Below are 18228 nucleotides of genomic sequence, written 5' to 3'. Positions count from 1 at the left end.
AAAAACCACATAGAACCGAGACTGCAACTAAAATAAATTGTAAAGTCTCTGAAAACAAAATTGGTCTTCAAGAATGTTAATCATCAGAATGGAAATGATCCAGTTCATTGTAATTCATCACGAGAATCTGTGGCAAAACCAAAAGATCATTCGAACATGAGAACATTTTATTCTCGTGACATTTGCAGCTAATTCTTGTGAAAATCGTTCACACATAGATCTTGGTTTTCTCCTAGGACTTCCACGCAGAAACGCTGGACGCACTCACCGACTTGCTTGTTGTGCTGCTTGGTTTTGAGGCGGACGATCTGCAGAATGCTGGAGCTGGTGATGTCGGACACAACGTCGGAGACCCGCTTCCACACCCGTAACAAAGCTCCGCACAGCATGTGATACTGGCGGAGACGCATCCCCGCCAGACACTCCTGGCCCTCCTCGATTTTCTTACACTTCCCGTTCCTGGAAGAGGCAGAGAGGAAATGGATCAACAGCCGTCCAGTACTTGACAAACACTAAAGTAGAAGGCAGTTGGATTTATTCTATTTTTATTGGCTTTATTTGCAAAGTGTGACATTTATTCATAACTCCAATGATTTTTACAGCCTGTAATAGTTAGAGACAGCGGACTGCTCAGAGGAAGCCTGAGCTGATAATCCTCGGGGATGTTGTGGATGTTTTTATTACTCACCAGTTGGCGTGGCTGCAGTTCTTAAAGGAAAAGGTGAACTGGTTCTCCCAGCTCTCCCTGGCCTCCAAGAAAGTAACCTGAAACAACACAGAGTCGACATGATAATCTGTCGAAGGTTCAGCAAGTGCAGACTCGCAAAGCACTAAAGCGGCTTTGGCGAAACAAGTCCACCAGGGGGCAGCAGACTTCAGGCTATGAACATCCATCCTTTTTCAACGCAATTTCCAGAGCCATTAGTTTTTAAATGGCAATCTCAGGAAATAATCAATATCTGCTAAAATTAAGGTGGAGAAAATATCATACAATAGACAACAATATGATGGAAGTAGAAAAAGTTTGCTTAAGTGTGCTAAACGCAATGGATAGGAAGGCAATATTTCCGGTTAGTTGACTTCTTACCTTTCTGTAGCGCTGCTGCAGGTTGCTGAGGCTCTCGGGCTGCGTCTGCTTGCCAATGTTGGGCTTGTAGATGTTGAAGTTTTTACCTCTTCCCTGCTCGGCCAGCAGCACACACGGGCTGTTACCTCGCAGCTGCAGAGAGAGCACACACACCCACACAATTTTAGTAGATTATACCAATTAAAGCACACAGGGAAGCTTTAGGGAGCCTGGACGGAGACGGACGAACGGACCTTATAGGAAAGGTAGAATCCCTCGTCAGGACCGGAGAGCTTCAGTGACCTGTTGTACGCCTCCTCCCACGGCATTCCTCTGTCCACGCTGATCTGCAGGGCAAAAAAAAAAAAACATGAGGGTCAAAGCGTGCGATGCGACTTTGAAAGACAGAAAAATATCTGTCTTCAAATATCGTAGAGATCTAACAAATATCCGCACCTTTTCTTATGTTTTGTAATTCCTAACAAAAAATGTAATAAACTTTAATGTCCTGAGAAATATTGATTTTGGCTTTGATGTATAAAACGATTTCTACTTATTTCTGCCACTTGTTTGTTTCTGGTTATTTGTTAATCTTTCAGAGACACACAAATGCAAGCAGATAAACCTTTCAGAAACGTCTTAGAAATAATTGTTTTACTTCAAGTTTCAGTGGGGTGTAAATAAGACACGACACAGCTGCTGGGTCCTGTGCTGGATGAGGATCCTTATTTATGCTGGCAGGACGCTACGGGGAGCAAAACAATCCTAAAGCTTCATACCACTCAATAACAATCATTAGGACTGTACTTATTAACACATCATCCACATGCCAACAACTTGTTAGGAAGAGAAACCAGAAAACAAAAACACTTCCTGTCTATGAAATTTTGCCAGACTGTAAATTTTCCCAGCAATTATTCCAATAGATGATAATATTGCGTTGAGATCATTTTCAAATATATATTGATAACGCCACAGTAGTGCGAAGACCAATAAAGTTTAATTTTCTAAAGAACACTTAACACCGGAACTGGAAGACATTTTTAATGTCTAAAAATAAAAACCAGCCAACCAAAATCAATAAATAAAACGGAAACAGAAACCATCAGTAAAATGGATTATGAAGTCTCCCATCTTGATTTGTCATTTGATTCATTAGTTGTTGCGATAAGCTTATTCCTGTCCTACCACCACAAACATAAACATGTAGCTTGTGCTGTAAACTCTTCTAGGACCAACTGGAGTTAATACAGATGAGATTAAAATGTGGTGTTTTTTTTGTTTTTTTTTTGCCAACAAAGACCTTAGGTCGGTTTTAGTTATGGTGGACATGTACAAGCACATGATGAGCACAGCAGTGGCGCCAACAGGTTTACCATGTGCTGAAGCCAGCCAGCAGGGTCTGACTTAAAAAACTACAAGCAGGAAAAAAAATATATATATATCATTTCCACCAGACTGTTCTCTACTATCACAGTCCTAGACTCACGCAGGTGAATCTAACCACATGTAACTCCCTCTCCGAGCTTATTAAAACCTTCTCTGTCCGCAGGATTCAGTTCGACGGCCGACTCCGAAATGTCAAGTGTAGTTTAGCCTGAAGCTGGAGGTTAAAAGCGGCAGATACCAGTAATTATCCTGTTGCCACCTACGACTAGAATCTGCATGGGCTCCACGGCCCCGGGGCTAAGCTTGTATAATCATAGTCTTACTGCTGGAAAAGTGACATCAATCAAAACTCTAATACCGCAGTCGCAACTGCTTGGGGGAGGGCAGGTTACATGGAAAAAGTTTTTTTTTTCATTTCCTTCGTATCGAACGTTGTTCTGGTGCAAAATCCACCTGAAAGCCTTGAAATCTTGGCTGTTGTTTTTACTGTGAGTGGATGAGTAAGAGGCTTATTAGAGCCCTATAAATTTACCTGGATTAACAGGAAGAGGCAGCGAGAGATTAAAGAGTTTTTCCAGATAAAAGAACAAAAACACAATGTGCTGTGAAGACATGCTGGTCATACCTGACTGTGATGCGTTTATCTTACATATCTGAAACATCAACCCTCTGTGACGGATGGCGCGGTATTGCACCTAAATGATGTCATAGCTACCCTGTTTGTCCACTTTTCCCACAGTAAAATTTAAGCACTTTTCAGGGAACGTTTGAAAAACGTTCCCTGCGTTCCACGCGAGATAAAAACAATACTAATGAATCTAATGAATCTAAAGAGGACAATTTCAATTCACTAATACATGACACCATTTACTACTGTTATTAATAACATGTTGTGATTGTATTCTACGCAGCAGGGGCAATGGAAAGTAAAATAAAGCATTTTTTTGTTGTTGAAATTTCTCTCTTACACACTCTACACACCTGAATGGTCTAAGAACAAAAAACATTCCCCAATTTCAATAACTGGTAATGTACAAAACGTAAGACAACCTTTAATTCAATTACACAGATCAATAAGTCATGAGTCATTAGGAAAATGAAATATTCATTACGTTGAACAAATTGGTTTGCATTTAGTTAAACGACCTTCCTGCTCAAATGAAATGCTTAAACACAATATAAATAATCAAATGCCTTACTGTAAAGACGCTTTGCTCCTAAAAGTTTGCTATAACTTTATTACAAAACTGTGCAGACAGAATACCAAGCACTTTCCAAACCTTTAAAACACTATGGATAGGAAAATATTCATATTTTCTAGGATTTTAAGCATCGCAAAATCCTCACAGCTGACATGAACCATAACACACCGGAGGTGAGGTTGTGCCGTACGTACCTTATAAAGAACAACCTGTCCGTCTTGAGGATTTCCGACTGTCAGGAAGGTTTCCTGCTTCTCCTCATAAATCTCATCATTGCCGGGGGCCAGATCTGGGAGAGGCACAAGACAACAAATAGAGGATTACACTTTATTACCTGTAAACCAACAAATTATAAACTCCACATCCACCAGAAACTGATTGTGTGGCGATAAAAAGACACTCGTTGGATTTTATGAGCTATTTCATGTTTACCCAAAAAGTACCCCTGTCGAGACACCGTACCTAGGATTCCCATGTCGTATTTGCCCTCCTTCTTGTCCTTCTCTATCAGGTAGTCGAAGTTATCTGTGAAGTACTGGAAGAGGTAGTTCTGCTTGTGGACCTCCAGGCCCAGAATGCGGTTCAGGAACTTGGTGATGCTGCAGTCTGACGAAACACAACACAGCTTTGTGACGAAACCTGAACACGCGGTTCAAACAAAATGCCTTTTGGAAAGTCTTACCTTTCTCAGTACTGATGCCAAGGCGAGGCTCCTTACAGATGATGCCCACATCCATCATTCCAACTTTCATGTCTGAAATAAAAGATATAAGAAGGTTTTAGCTATCGGACAACAACAGGACAACAAGGTGTTCTCTGGACCCAGTCTGACCTCTGAAGAACATGGCGTCCCCTTCAGGGTATCCTTTGGGAGGAGGCACCTTGTTTTCTATGTAGCCATTGATTGATTTGGTGATTTTATCCAGGGCCTTGGTACCATACTGCAGAAAGAAAAATGTTTTTGTAATCTTGTGAGCATATATCAAGAAACTACATGATTTTAATATATTGCATTCCAGTAAACTACTGCTGAAAACACACACCTTGTTCTCAAAGTTGTACTTGCTCAGGTCCCTCGATTCAGTGGCTCTTCTGTCGCCGTGGGTCAAAGCACCCTGCACACAGGAATAGCAACAACAATTCAATGTCATGAGCTTCAATGCTCCACCAAGCAATAACATTTTACCACCTTATGCATTGCTAATCTTTGCTTACAACCCAATTATCATTATTATTACTACATTAAGGGTTTTTTCACACCTGATAGACTCAGTTTGACTGGGGACCAAAATCGCAACATTTGTGACATTTTCAGCTGGTGAAGTTCGCTTTCACACCGACGAGTTAAACCATCCAAACTAATTGAAAACCTGTTCACCAGCTCACCTACTGAAGGAAACGACAAAAACCTCTAAAGAAGACATGAGCGCAACTTCCTTCTTAACAAAATGTAAATAAAAATGGAGTGGTGTCAGATTCTAGCGGTTGTAGGATTTCCCCTTTGTCTTTGGTAAAAGACCATGACCTATTTCTCCCTATAGAACTAGATTTGTGGGTTTGCTATGGTTGTTTTTACCCAGAATGCCCTGCGCAGTAGTCCACTTCATGCTTTTGAAGCGGACTCTGGTCCACTTTCATCCACATATTCATTTGGACCGCACCAGAGGTCACTTCAACTGAACCGAGACCAAGGTTCAGCTAGAATTAGCTTTTCTGATCCGCATCACAGTTCGATTGTGCATTCACAGCTTCCCAAGCTCTAGTAGACAAACTAATTACAGTTAATCAGACTAAACACGCCTGGTGTGAACACACCCTGAAATTACCTAAGTCTATGTATCAAAACCCAACTGATAATAGTCTGAAAACTTTAGTGTAGGTGTACTGAGTTCATATTTTGTTCAGCCCTTTGTTTAGCGTCTCACTGCAGTCATTGCCCACACCTGACACACAGATGACAATAAAACTGTTGCCTAACTAATTCTCTTCTTTCTTTGTTAAAAAGGAACTTTAAAGTCATTCACATTTGTTCAGTGCTTTTGTTTTCTCTCACACTATAATCACATTCAAACTAAACTCTGAGTGCGTGAGGGAAATGTCAGACAAAGCCAAGTCGCAGGCAGCAGCCAGCTAAAATAAAGGAATGATAGGAAAACAGCTGGATCTCTTTGCCAAAGCTGATTCCACAACTATTCTCATGTTCACTGGCTGCAGAGCCGTCCGGTTGGGCTGACTGTGTCCGGCTTGAGCACACAGCTGGATCAGATGCGAACTATTCCTGATACATATTTACCACACGCTCAGCTGGCGAAAAGGCAGAAACGACTTCCTGGAACCACCGTTCCCTTTCCTCCCTCCTTACCCTTTTCCCCTAAAACAGGCGTCATGCTGTGTCACTATGGAAATAGATGAGTGCTAGCGCAGAAAAGCATTGATAATGACGGAAAATAACTGTAGTCTTAAATCATTAAGACAGGGGTGCTTTTGCTTTGCTCGCTCGGTTTTCCGTCAGGGGAAAGACCCAGAATGTGTTGAGGTTTGTGAAGAAACAAAGGATCCTCAGGCAAACATCCCAAAAGGAACAGGAAGGACAAAGGGTGAAGTCGCAGTGACAACCCAAAGACTCCGCAGAAAATAAACACAAAGAGAAGATCTTCTTTGTTTACAGTAAAACTGTTTTTTTTTTTTTTTCCACACAGATTTAAAAAGAACAGAACACCTTTAGTCATAGAGAAGATTTCCTCTGGTGAAAGGAAAAATAAAGATGACAAACGCATCAAACTGGAGACGCACTGTTAAGAAGTTTGGGATTTTTCAGTCAATTCTGATTTCAGCTTAAAGGTTATTACCAAAAAAATATATAAAATGATTGCCTTCCAGCGGTTATAAAAATGTATTTGGGTCCATTTTTACTGTCATTTTGAAAACAACAAAATTCTCATGCAGTTTATCCAGTAAGTATTTCCAAATTAGCAGTGACCAGGTGTGAAATCCCGACTCTAATTATCGATTCAGATTTTTAAAACACGTTAAACCATCCATATTTAAATAAAAAAAAATAAAAATCCCACATCACTGCTACTAAATACAGCTAAGTTGAGTCGTCTTCCTGCAGTAGCAACTTCTACACTGAAGAGTGTTTTGTTCCCACCACCTGGTAGATATGATGTCTGGATATTTGAGCATCCAGCCAGCTGTTCACTGGTTAAAGCTGATCAAGCTGAGGATTTTTTAATCACTCACCAGGCTCTCGAGTCTTTTGGCCACAATAGACGCGAAACGTCTCTCCCCGGCCAACTCTGAGATGAGGAAGATGTACTCTGGTGCTGTGACCTGATTGGACCGGTGAGTGCGACCTGGAAAAACACAGAAGACGAGGGGAGGTGAGACTGTGCCTAAAGTTTCTGGAGATGATGACAACAGATTGTTGTTTTATTCGTCCTCCGTGTTGTGATCCACAACTTCACACCTTTCATTAGAGTGGTGAAGGTGCTTTGTATGTCATGTGTTCACAAGTGAAAAGCTTCATTCCACATGACGTGTCTAAATGACATACAAGCCACTGTCACAAGACTGCAGATTTTAAGATAAGCCGCTCTAAAAGCAGAAACGAATATAAAACAAGTTGGGGATTTTTGTTACATATTTCGGATTAAAAGAACAGCGAAAAAACAGTCTTAGTGTGTAAGAGATGATCATGAAGCCTGAACAGAATGATAGGGATGAATAAAAAATGTCCAATGTTTTTTTTTTTTTTTTTTTTTTTTCCCCATCAACCTTCTGCAACTTGCACATAAATGTTTCATGATGAAATACACTGTTTATGCTGGCTCTGAGTAGGAGTGGGAACTATCTGTGTGAAACGGCAAACTAAACACAAAAATCTATTAGAATAAATATATAGCTGGAAAAAAAATCATGCAAATGAATGAAGGTATTTGTGGGAGTGTGCTCTTGCAGAAACCACAGAGGAGGAAGAGGGCGTCACTATTCATCTTAGGTATGAAAACAAGCAGAGTCAGGGCAAAACAACAAGAGAGCAAATTGCAGAATGATTAAACAGCCACAGCTTTGATGTTTTCAGAAACATTTGGGTGAACTTTTTCTCTTTTTGGATACAAAGGGAACTTTTATTTAAATCTTTTTTTTTTTTTTTTAAAAAGACCAACCTACTAATTTAAGATCTTTGACCTAAAGTCAAAGACTCTGACATAGGAGCTAACTTTAGAGAGCTGACATAACCCTGGGACAAATCTAAAAATTGGGGAGAGTAGCGCTCTTTAACATAACCTATATTTGCTGATGATTCATAGACAAATAATTACTCTGAAGGCTGCATGTGGGCTCTGAGGTCAGTGATGATTTTCTGACAGACAAAACGATTCTGTGCGAATCGCAGCTAACGGAAAACAAAAACTGCTTCAAAAGGTCAGATTTTTTTTTCTACAAAGTTCCCCAGCTGTGTGTAGAAAGAGCTTTTAGTGGAAAGTGACTGGTTCTGAGGTTCATTTCCCTGACTTACCGAACTGCTGGATGGCCCGGTCTGCACTCCACGGCAGCTCCAGGGTCATGTGGACCCTTCGCCTCTGGTTCTTCACTCGTTTGTCGGCCTGCAGGGAAATCCCTGAGCTTGCTGCTTCTGAGATGATGGCCACCAACTGCAACAAACAAGCCTGGACGTTAATGCGCGTCATGCAGAGGGACGTCCATAAAGCAGCACCACGGGAAATCATTCCTGCTGTAGCTATTAGATTATACAACAGCCCACTTTAGTTCACGCTGGAGTTAGTTTTTGATTTATTTATACATACTGTATATTCCTATGTACATACTTATTATTGAATTTATGTATTTTATATTGAGGTCATATTTAATAAATGTTATATCATATATTTGTATTTGCCAGTAGTTAACACTTTGATCAGTAAAGTCCATTCTATTCTATTTGCTGTTTCAGCAGTGACGGACACTCATTTTATTAAATTGTCATTGCTGACCTTTTCTCCACACATGAAGCGGTCCTTCTCCTTGATGTTGATTTGGTCGATGGTGGAGCCTTGCTCGGCCCGGGACTCGTAGCGAACGGTGCCGTCTGGACGCCGCACCACACGACCTTTACGTCCAGTCATCTGTTAAAATACAGATATTTGAACAAAAAAATGAATAAAAAATCAGACTTTCAATTCAAACATTTTCAGAAAAATATAAAAACAGACAAACTTCATACCTCAGAAACTTTATCTGGTCCTCCAAACCTATCTATGAGCACATCCAATGTGTTGAGAGGTAGTTCTTTTCCCAGTTCAGCAATTTTAGTGAGCAGGCTGTGCTTCATCTCCTCTATCCTAGCTGTAAACGGGGAAAAAAAAAAAGAAGAGCACAGTCAAGGTAACTTATAAATTTAACCTGTTTGCGAGGCAACAGTGGAAAGACATCGACGGTCAGAGGCTGTACCTGACTGGTGGCTAGTGTGGTTAACAAAGATGACGTCATCGTTGTCTTGCAGGGAGTCTGGCGAAGAGTTGGAGTCGGTGTCCATCCCCTCAGAGTCGCTGCTGCTGTCGTCAGAGATGTTGATCACACCGCCGCTGTCCACTGTGTGCTTGGGCATCTTTGCCTGGCGACCTCGAGGCTTCCCTGAATGGATAATTGGACGTGATGATACAGAAATCACTCGATTGTGTTTTACTCCAAAGACCTGGACTTAAGTCTGTAACTTCTAAACTCTTTGGGCCTTGTAAATAAGGACTGGGATTCTTTTTTTACACTATATAAAGATGATTTAAAGCCAAGTTTAGGGAACATTGGAATCTTTGTTCTATTAAAAACAAACAGTTTTGATGGTTTGTTTGTAATTTTGCTCAATCTCAGGTCTCGTTGAAAAACGTGATTTCATTTTTATTATGGGTGTGAATTCAGTAGCAAGTCAAAAACCAAAAATAATGAAATGTTTAAAGAAAATCATGCCATGATGAGGCACACTAAAGATAAAAATAAGTTCTTTAGTGTGTCTTTTTCATACTTTTCCACACCCGGGAAATAATAAAAGCTAATTTCTTACTCTTCCATACTTTGTAGGAACCCTGTCGTCTGCGGTTTTGTGAGTCAAATTGATTCATTGTGCTTTGTACCTTTTTTTCTTTTATTCCCTGGTGCCTTTTCTCTCCTTTGTTTCTCTGAAGGAAAGTGCTTTGTTACAAGAGACTGGAATACTCCCCTGGAGAGAGGAAGAAAAAAAAGAGAGACAAACTTTTATTGTGATGTCAAAGCAATAAAGACAATGAAGGGCAGATTTCCAGCACTGTGCGTTCCTTCTCCGGGCTTCCTAAAGCTGCCAGGTGCTGACAGGCAGATGAAGATGCTACTGGACGATCTAATACGATCCGGCTTTCAAACATGTCTGCCGCAAAAGGCTTGGGGTCAGCTAAGTTCAGCACTCAAAACTTCCTTCTTCTTTTTTTTTTTTTCATGAATGAGTCATTCTACGATTAAATAGTTGCAGCTAACAAAGAGGTAACGCGTTTTAAATTAGCACAAACCAAGCCGTATGACGCGAGCCATTCACACAATGTGAGGCACAACCTCAAAAATGGAATCATTACTTTGATGCAAAAAAGACAAAAATTGGAATTAATCCTGACATCCAACAGTGAAAACAAGGTCAAAACCGTCAGTCATATACCTAAAATGAAAGTTTGAAACATTACTATTTTTATGCCGGTGTGGTTTTGACTATCAGAAATGAAACCAAATAGCCAGAAAAGTAGGACAATGTTTTTACTCACTCGGCTGCAGAAACAAATCTGTCAAGATGCCCATCGTTTTCGTCCAAGACCTCTCTGGTGCGTGATTCTCCAGTGGACTGCAGCCCGATGACGATGCACTGTGATGGAATAATAATAATAAAAAATTTACATCAGCTTTTCTTGAATATAAACCAGCTTTCTAGATTTTGTTCATTTAAGGACTTGTTTTGGAACAGAAAGATGCAAAAAATTATGAGTCAAAATTCAATACTTGAAGTTTTTTGAGCTCATTTTCAAATCTAAATTCAAAGGTTCACACTAACATTGTGGCAAATGCCTCTTGGTGCATCTTGAGAAAACAAGGCACTATGTGGCCAAACAAACAAACAAACAAAAAAAAAAGAACTGATAATCATTTTCAGACAATGGGAGTTTTTCCAAAATGTTTTCTTTTCCCATACTTATCCAGGTCATAAAAATACAAATAATCAATCTCCGTTCTTTTTCACAATGTTTGACAAAACAACTTGTAGAACAAATAGTGAAACTGTGCCTGAAATTATTACAAATTTAAATATTCCACCCTCTGTCAGCGTGAAGAGCAGCAGCTTATGCTTTACTCTTTGTCTCATAACAATAAGAAAAATAAAAATCGTACTCCAGGGTGTGCTGTACTGACCTTTCCAGCCTCCAGCTCCTTCTGAGCCAGCTCCACCAGGCAGCGCACCTTGGCAGCGATACAAAGGTATTTGAAGAAGCGCTGGTGAGATGACCAGAACTGTCCCCACAGGGACTTCCTGCTGACCAGCCCCAGCTCGTCGGCTGCCTGCATGAACATTTTCAGTGCCTCCGCCCACTGCACACAGAGTCAAGATGTCAGCTGACGAAGCTCAAGATGTTCGTAAAAGAAATTAAGACAAAATAAAAAAAATGATGTGAAAGGCAGGGTGGTTGGATTCACTTCTGAGAGAGAGGCGAAACTCACCAGCTTGGCAGCTTTGTTGTAGACCTCTTTGAAGTCGCTGTCCAGGCCGATCTCCTCGATGCGGAAAGAAACGCCAGAGAAGCTTAGCTGTCTGGCAATATACATGCCGCTCACTTTCATGTCCATGGCCACGATCTCCATGGCCCCGACCCCTCTGCAAATAAATCATTTACATGATTAACTGATGGGTGAAGCAGCCACAGCTGCATCTGTAAGGGTGTTTTACTATCAGAACTAAAGAATCAAAATGATTTAACAGTGTATCTGCAGGTCGAAACTAAGACTTTTTAAGACCCTTTTAATGCCACTTTGAATGAAATTTAAGAAAATAATAAATATGAGGGATGGTTGGCAGATCCTTCTGAATTACAATCATCATCGCAAAAACCTCCATAGTGCTTAAAAGTTGTTTTTTTTCTGCACCTAGCCTCGTTTCGGTTGGCAACAGAAGTGAGCCAGTGGCAAAAACAAACATTATCCAGCCAACTGGAAATACATTTGCACAGAAGCAGAAAAGCTAGCAAGGTAGTTAGCAAGGCTACATTAGTAGCTAGCTAATGTACCCTTCGAGTCAGAGGCTCAAACTTTAGCCAGATAGAAAAGTCCAGTGAGAAAAATAAAAACAGTACAGGAGTAAATACTCCTGCCACGGCTAAATGTAAGACCTAAGAACATTGTATTTAAGACCTTTTGAAGGTCTTAATTTTTGCATTTAATACTTTTTAAGGAAGCGCGGACACCCTGTGTAAAGGTATTTGAAAGTATTTTCCTTTCCAAATAAATAAATCACAGTCTACATACCTTTTCTCAATGGCATGCAGGAAGTCATCAAAGGTCCTGAAGGGTGTGCCCTCGCCCCAGATTCCCAGGCGGCTCATATAAATCATGTTCTTTGGCTCAGAGGCACCTGAAAGAGACGTATATTCTGAAATCCTGTCCCATATCCTTGTTGGCATTAGCTGATGTTTTTTTTTTTGTTTTTTTTTTCCGTCAGCTTTACCTGTGGCACTGGCGTACACCACTCTGGCGTGTGGCAGCTTGTTCTGCAGGTCAAGAACTGCCTTGCCCATTTTTGTGGATGTGGCGTTCTTGGCTTTGTGGCATTCGTCAAAAATAATCTATGGCAGCGAGAGGTTAAGGTGTGAACGACAGAGATGGACTTAAAGTTCAGATGAAAGCAGAAACAACCGTCTGTGCAACATGGACGCCTGTGTGAAAGGATACAACTCCATCAAAGTCCTGCTTGCACCAGTCCAGGATCTGTTTGATTCTCGTCCGGTGCTGGCCTCCTGCCTGGCTCTCTCCGATGAGTGCAGAGTAAGTTGCAAACAGGACTCCTTCTGAGGTAGCTGTGTCTCCATACTTTATCTACAAGAACATTCAAAATGATTCAAAATGTAAGAAAGTAAAGAAGCATCCAAATTGATGCCCACATGGACAACAGAAATAAATAGTTTTACTCTAATTGATTCCCTTTACTGACCTTGTTTAAGGCATGCACCGGGATATTTGGTGCATCTATGTCTTTGAGATCTCTCTCTGCGTCGTATTTCAGGTCATTGGATATGCTGAACCTGAGGGAAGGAGCAGGAAAACAATATGTAACTCTGATCGCTATTTCACAGGCTCTAACATGTTAAGCATTATCCAGTGCACAATAAGTCCTAAATGTACTTCATTAAACCCACCTCCTCCTAGAACTACAGCTGCAGTCTTTTGGGGTATGTCTCTATGATCCAGACTCTCGTTTTTGTCAAATTGTCTTTGCAAAATTCCTTCAAAATATACCCACAGCAAGATGCTGCCGCTACCATGTTTCACTTTGGGGTGAAAAATGATGCGCAGTGTTAGTTTACCCCAAAACTAAAATGTTAAAGCGATGATATTATGTATTTTACAGTCACATAGCGCCATTTTAAACTACAAGTAACAATCAATAGTTGTAAAAATACCACATATATCAATCAAAGCTTTAAAGAAATTTCACTTTGACGCCTCGAAATTGGCCTCTGTCTCTTTAACGAGACGGGAGACTGCAGCTTTTGGGAGGAGCTTTGTGGAAATGGGCGGTGCTTTGTCAGGGCAAGCATTTTCAATGAGATTAAAGGACTTAAAGCAAAACTCCAGGTATGTCTTTGATGAAGAAATAACATTATAACATGGTGTAAAGCTCAAAAAGTAGATTTTACATAATTTCCCCTCTTTAAATATTGGCTATTTATAATATAATATATTATAGAGCACCTTCTTCCACTTGTTTTGCACGTCGCAAACTCTTTTAAGGACACCCCGAAAACATAAAAAACAAACTTTGCCCTTGTTTACATTGGTCTATCACATAACAGGTTTGTAGTTTTAGATTGACAAAAAGATACAGCAAGGCACTGTATTTAGCGCCTCTCTGATGTGTGCGTCTTCTTACCACAGTGCTTTCTTTCGTCCCTTAAGGTAGTTCTCCAGAATGATTCCTGCCACGGTGCGTCCCTTTCCGACTCCTGCCCCATCTCCAATCAGGAAGCCTGCTCTCTGGTTGTTCTGGAGAATCACCTCGTGTTGCTGCACAGAGAGAGAAGAAAAACATGACATTAGAGCTGAATTGAACTAATGAACGATTAGAGATGATTTGAAGATGTTGTGCAGGTATTTTCACCTGACAGGCGTAGATAATGGCCTCTAACTGCAGTGCAGACAGCAGGCCACTGTTGATAGTTGACTCCGGGATAGACAGAGTGTATGTGATGTCCGGAGGAGGGACGCTGGACAGCGTGTTGGTTTCCACGACAATGTCAGGATGTGAAATTCCTATTGTGGCTAAAATGACAAATAATAGTCTTAGAAACGTATAAAAGGCACAAAATGAGGAATATGAAGGAATCAGATGCTGATGTTGAGTCCAGCAGCTCACATTTTGAGGGTTTGTACTCTGCGTATGTGTCAACATGGCCGAGCTCCTCTGGCTCCTCCTCCTCAGCCTCCTCTTCTTCCTCTGGTGGTGGTTGTGTTACTGGAGTCTGGAAACACCAAAAAAAAAAAAAAAAAGATGTAAAACACACTGACTTTCTGAATTTTTAAGTTATACTTGTTGAGTTACTACAGAAGAATGGAAAAAAAAAAAAGCTGTGAAACATGTAGGCAGAGAACTGCACAAAAAACAACAGCATACAAGAGTCTTGTCCCAAAAATATTCTCTGAAGATCAGAGAGAGCAGAGGATCCTTTTCTCTCTGCATGACATGCATGGATGTCATGATTTATGAAACGTGGAATATATGTTACAGTGTGACGGATCAAACTGCTGGGTCAAAACAAGATCTCTAGATAAGTAAAAACAATATAGGAATTTTCCTGATTTTCAGACACACCCAAACAGGCTTGTATCTGTATGTTAGTGAGAACTGATAACGGAGAGGCCCATTTGTTTAAACCATCAGAAGGCTGGAGACGGTTGCTACCTGGAGTCCTAAAGCTTGAGTGCTGATTATAGCAGAAATATCTTCCAAACTGGTCAAGCCTTGAAACCTGTCGCCATTTTGCTGTCAACAAAACATAAAATGAAGAAATACTCAAAAACTCAAATAAAGATCACAGAGCTAAATGCAATAAATAAATAAATAAAAAGAAACAAACAACAAAAAAGAGAGAACACAAATCAGAGAAATGGTTGTGTTTGTTTGTCATCCTATGGATCTGGGTACTTCAGGGATGTCTTTCAGAGAACCACTCAACGAAATGCAATTTGTACGTCTGGCGCTGAAAAGCCAACGACAACAAAAAGCAGATAAAGCAGCACGTGTCTGGGAAACATAATGGCTGAAATGAGGGCAGAATGAAAAGGAAAATATAGAAGCTTTCAGTAAGTTGGTGAACTCAATGAAGTCTGATCATATCAAAAATATCGTTGGGCCCATCTAGTTTCATAGGCCGCTAACAGGCAGCAGTGCATGAAGAGCGCGGGGTAGAAGAGTTACTTTTTTTTAAAGATCACCGACTTCATCAAAAGCTATAAAATAAAACTGTACAATAATTGAAAAATAAGAGAAATTAATAACAGACTATGGCTCTTTGATGTGCAATGAAACAAGAGAATAACTTGAATTAAAGAAATGCTAGTATCAGTAGCATAGTAAATGTGGGAAAAGAACATTATGTGAATAATGGTAAAATGTAAGATAAGATCTGTGTTTGTTTTAAAATGTTCCTTTTTACTTTTATTAGCTGGAGAACTTTTATCAGAGGCAGGACAGTCACAATCTGATTTATTTTTATACCTATTTAGCTGAAGTATGCTGGTATCCATGGATACAAATATTAACAAGTACTCTTCTGAGGAGAAAACCACAATTGAGTCTTACCTCTATGCAACAAACAAGCTAGGAAGGACTAATGGATAAATAAATCAACTTAGGTAATATCAAATAAAACACTGATGAAAGTTCAATTTCTTTTGCCAGTTGATCTAATATCATTAGTCAAAACAGTTTTAGTGCATTTATTTAATAAATAATATTCATATGGACTAGAGTTAGCCTGTACATTGCCATAGACGGCAGGGGAATGTGACGAAAGCTTGATGTCTTTCCTTTAATCCCTTCCTTCCCAGTACACTCGTTAAGACGCTCATTGAAACAAATCTCTCATAATTAGCATTCAGAAGTGGTTATAGTAATAGCAGCTTTCTTGCTTACTGACCTCTAAGTGGCTCTGTGCTTGTGTGGTGGCGGGGCTAGTGTTAATGTCCCAGAGTGTGGGAACTGGATCCGGGTGATTGGTGGGGATGTAGGACTGGGTGTCGGCGTACTCCGACAGCGAGTCCGCCGGAGAAGAGAACAAAGAGTTTGAGAGGTCATCAATGCAGGACAGGTCCTGAGGACAAGAAGAAGACAGGAGGCATTTATTAAAACCTTGACATCAATGAACAAAAAAAATGACAAAAGCTTAAACTAGCTGAGGCAAACATACAAATGCAGGTGCAAGCAGCATATCTAGCCAACCCTTGAAGGAAAGGTTAAGCAAAAATGAATACATGAATTAAAAATAAGTCAAATGCAAAATGATTACAAGTGTGAATCATGGAGACTCTTTTAGATTAACATCAGCACAGATGAGCTGCATCACGCTAAGCACTACCAGACTGGGCTGACAACAACAATTCATCTGAGTGCTGAAGTTGTTACTGAGTGAAGAAGATAAGGAAGAGTGTGGATGTTAGCTTCTGCTGTAGAGTCAGTTTTCAATTTTTGCATTAGTGCATATCAAGCTATGTTTGATGTAGGAACTATGAAATTAGGCATGTTTGGAAACCCTTCCCGGACTATGCTGACGAAGAACACATTAGCATCCTGTTTCGAGCATTTATTAGCTTAGACTCGGACTATAAAATGATCAAAATGTGCCAGACCCCTAACTTACTATTTTTCCTCAGTAGACTGCACTGCTGAGCTTTTCTTTTGTAAAAATGAAAATTTATAAATATATTTTGGAAAAACAAAATAGGCAGGTTTCAGTGTTCTAAGATGTAAAACATTTGCATATTTTAGTTATTCGCAGGAGTGAATATTAGGAGTCCACTGTAAAGTAAAGCTGCATAATTTTATCCCTCTAGGCCAGTGGTGCCCAGTCGGTCCTCGAGGGCCGGCGTCCTACATGTTTAGTTCTCTCCCTGGTTTAACACACCTGGATCAAATGATGTCTCATTAGAAGGCCTAAGGAGAACACTGACATGCTGAAAAGATTGTTTCTACCACCAGGGAGAGAACTACAACATGCAGGATGTTGGCCCTCCAGGACCCACTTTGGGCACCAGTGCTCTAGGCTTTCAACCTCTTGTTTGTCCTGGTCTTAAGTATGTTTGGAAATATAATCATACTTTTCAGATAAGGCTCTTCACTAATCATGCTAATGGCTGATATAAGATGTTATTAATGAGAGTTTAAAACGTCAACTTTTGATGATTTTGTCTTTGCTTTAAAATACTAAACTTCAGTTTAACATCTACTTTCCCACACATGTGGTGTGACATGGCCTCTGCTCATAATGTGAATAATTAATTACCACAAAGACTGTAAAAGAATATCTTGAACGGTTCTCCTATTATCTTATCCTTTTATTTCAACTCTTAATAAGAAATCATAACAGACAGGCATGTCAGATCTTTACAATAATAAAAAAAAAAAATCCTTCTTCAAACAAACGTTTCCATGTGCAGATGCGTGGGATATGAAGCGGAGAAGCGAGAGCTTGGCACGCTGAGTTTTGCGTGTCATTTCAGCTCTGGCTGCCTAGCGGTTCACCCTCTACTCATAGTCCTTTCCAAAATCATTTGCATGCCGTACTCCTTAACTAGACTCTCCCAGACCACCATGGCCCCCCAGAGACATGTAAACATAGAAGTGTGTAGGTGTGTGTGTGGGGGGGAGGATGGGTAAAGGTTAACCAAGCTGTTTTTGGAGATGGATCATTATAATTTAGCACATAGTCCATGAGAGTAATTTCATCAAAGTTTACTTCCACGATTCGCTCTGAGCCATGTGTGGAAATTCCCACACCCTCTGCTCCAGAAACTCACACATGCAGGCATTATAAGCTTTGTAAATAATAGCCCATCACACACTGCAGGATATCATTGTAATTATTGTGCCAGAGGGAGCAATGCACCACTTCCTCATGTGATCTCATGAGAGAGGAGATGTAAACAAAATGGAGACTCTTGTGAAACAACTTAGTTTGATGTTAGCTAAACTTTGCAGAGGGAGAGAGAGAAGAACAAACAAATCCAGATGATCAGGAGAATTATGACGGGAAGCAAAAGCTAGGGAGACGAGAGTGACCGGTAGTCTGTGGC

The 18228-nt window shown here is 40.3% G+C and overlaps 1 protein-coding gene across 5 annotated transcripts in view; it reads right to left on the bottom strand.

Annotated features, from left to right (window-relative positions):
• The window catches only part of sbno2b (strawberry notch homolog 2b), a 68536-nt gene that overhangs the window by 5045 nt on the left and 45263 nt on the right, over positions 1–18228 (bottom strand). For 4 of the 5 annotated variants that reach the window (XM_007576728.2, XM_007576727.2, XM_016663344.1 and 1 more), the window contains 27 exons: positions 16077–16250; positions 14840–14920; positions 14294–14399; positions 14039–14199; positions 13811–13944; positions 12872–12962; positions 12613–12756; positions 12389–12506; positions 12190–12295; positions 11389–11542; positions 11083–11259; positions 10443–10540; positions 9789–9874; positions 9112–9294; positions 8885–9006; positions 8655–8786; positions 8180–8315; positions 6901–7013; positions 4701–4772; positions 4490–4598; positions 4340–4411; positions 4120–4263; positions 3852–3946; positions 1321–1413; positions 1088–1219; positions 689–765; positions 269–459 (listed from right to left, as the gene is read on the bottom strand). In XM_007576728.2, coding sequence (XP_007576790.1) covers positions 269–459; positions 689–765; positions 1088–1219; positions 1321–1413; positions 3852–3946; positions 4120–4263; positions 4340–4411; positions 4490–4598; positions 4701–4772; positions 6901–7013; positions 8180–8315; positions 8655–8786; positions 8885–9006; positions 9112–9294; positions 9789–9874; positions 10443–10540; positions 11083–11259; positions 11389–11542; positions 12190–12295; positions 12389–12506; positions 12613–12756; positions 12872–12962; positions 13811–13944; positions 14039–14199; positions 14294–14399; positions 14840–14920; positions 16077–16250 — 3301 coding nt within the window. The remainder of the gene's footprint in view (positions 1–268; positions 460–688; positions 766–1087; positions 1220–1320; positions 1414–3851; positions 3947–4119; positions 4264–4339; positions 4412–4489; positions 4599–4700; positions 4773–6900; positions 7014–8179; positions 8316–8654; positions 8787–8884; positions 9007–9111; positions 9295–9788; positions 9875–10442; positions 10541–11082; positions 11260–11388; positions 11543–12189; positions 12296–12388; positions 12507–12612; positions 12757–12871; positions 12963–13810; positions 13945–14038; positions 14200–14293; positions 14400–14839; positions 14921–16076; positions 16251–18228) is intronic. The other variant, XM_007576729.2, reaches the window with a different exon arrangement.

Source organism: Poecilia formosa, unplaced genomic scaffold (assembly GCF_000485575.1).
Source record: "Poecilia formosa unplaced genomic scaffold, Poecilia_formosa-5.1.2 Scaffold415, whole genome shotgun sequence".
Taxonomy (NCBI): domain Eukaryota; kingdom Metazoa; phylum Chordata; class Actinopteri; order Cyprinodontiformes; family Poeciliidae; genus Poecilia; species Poecilia formosa.
Note: the sequence above shows the minus strand (reverse complement) of the source record. Positions and strands in the feature narration are given on the sequence as shown.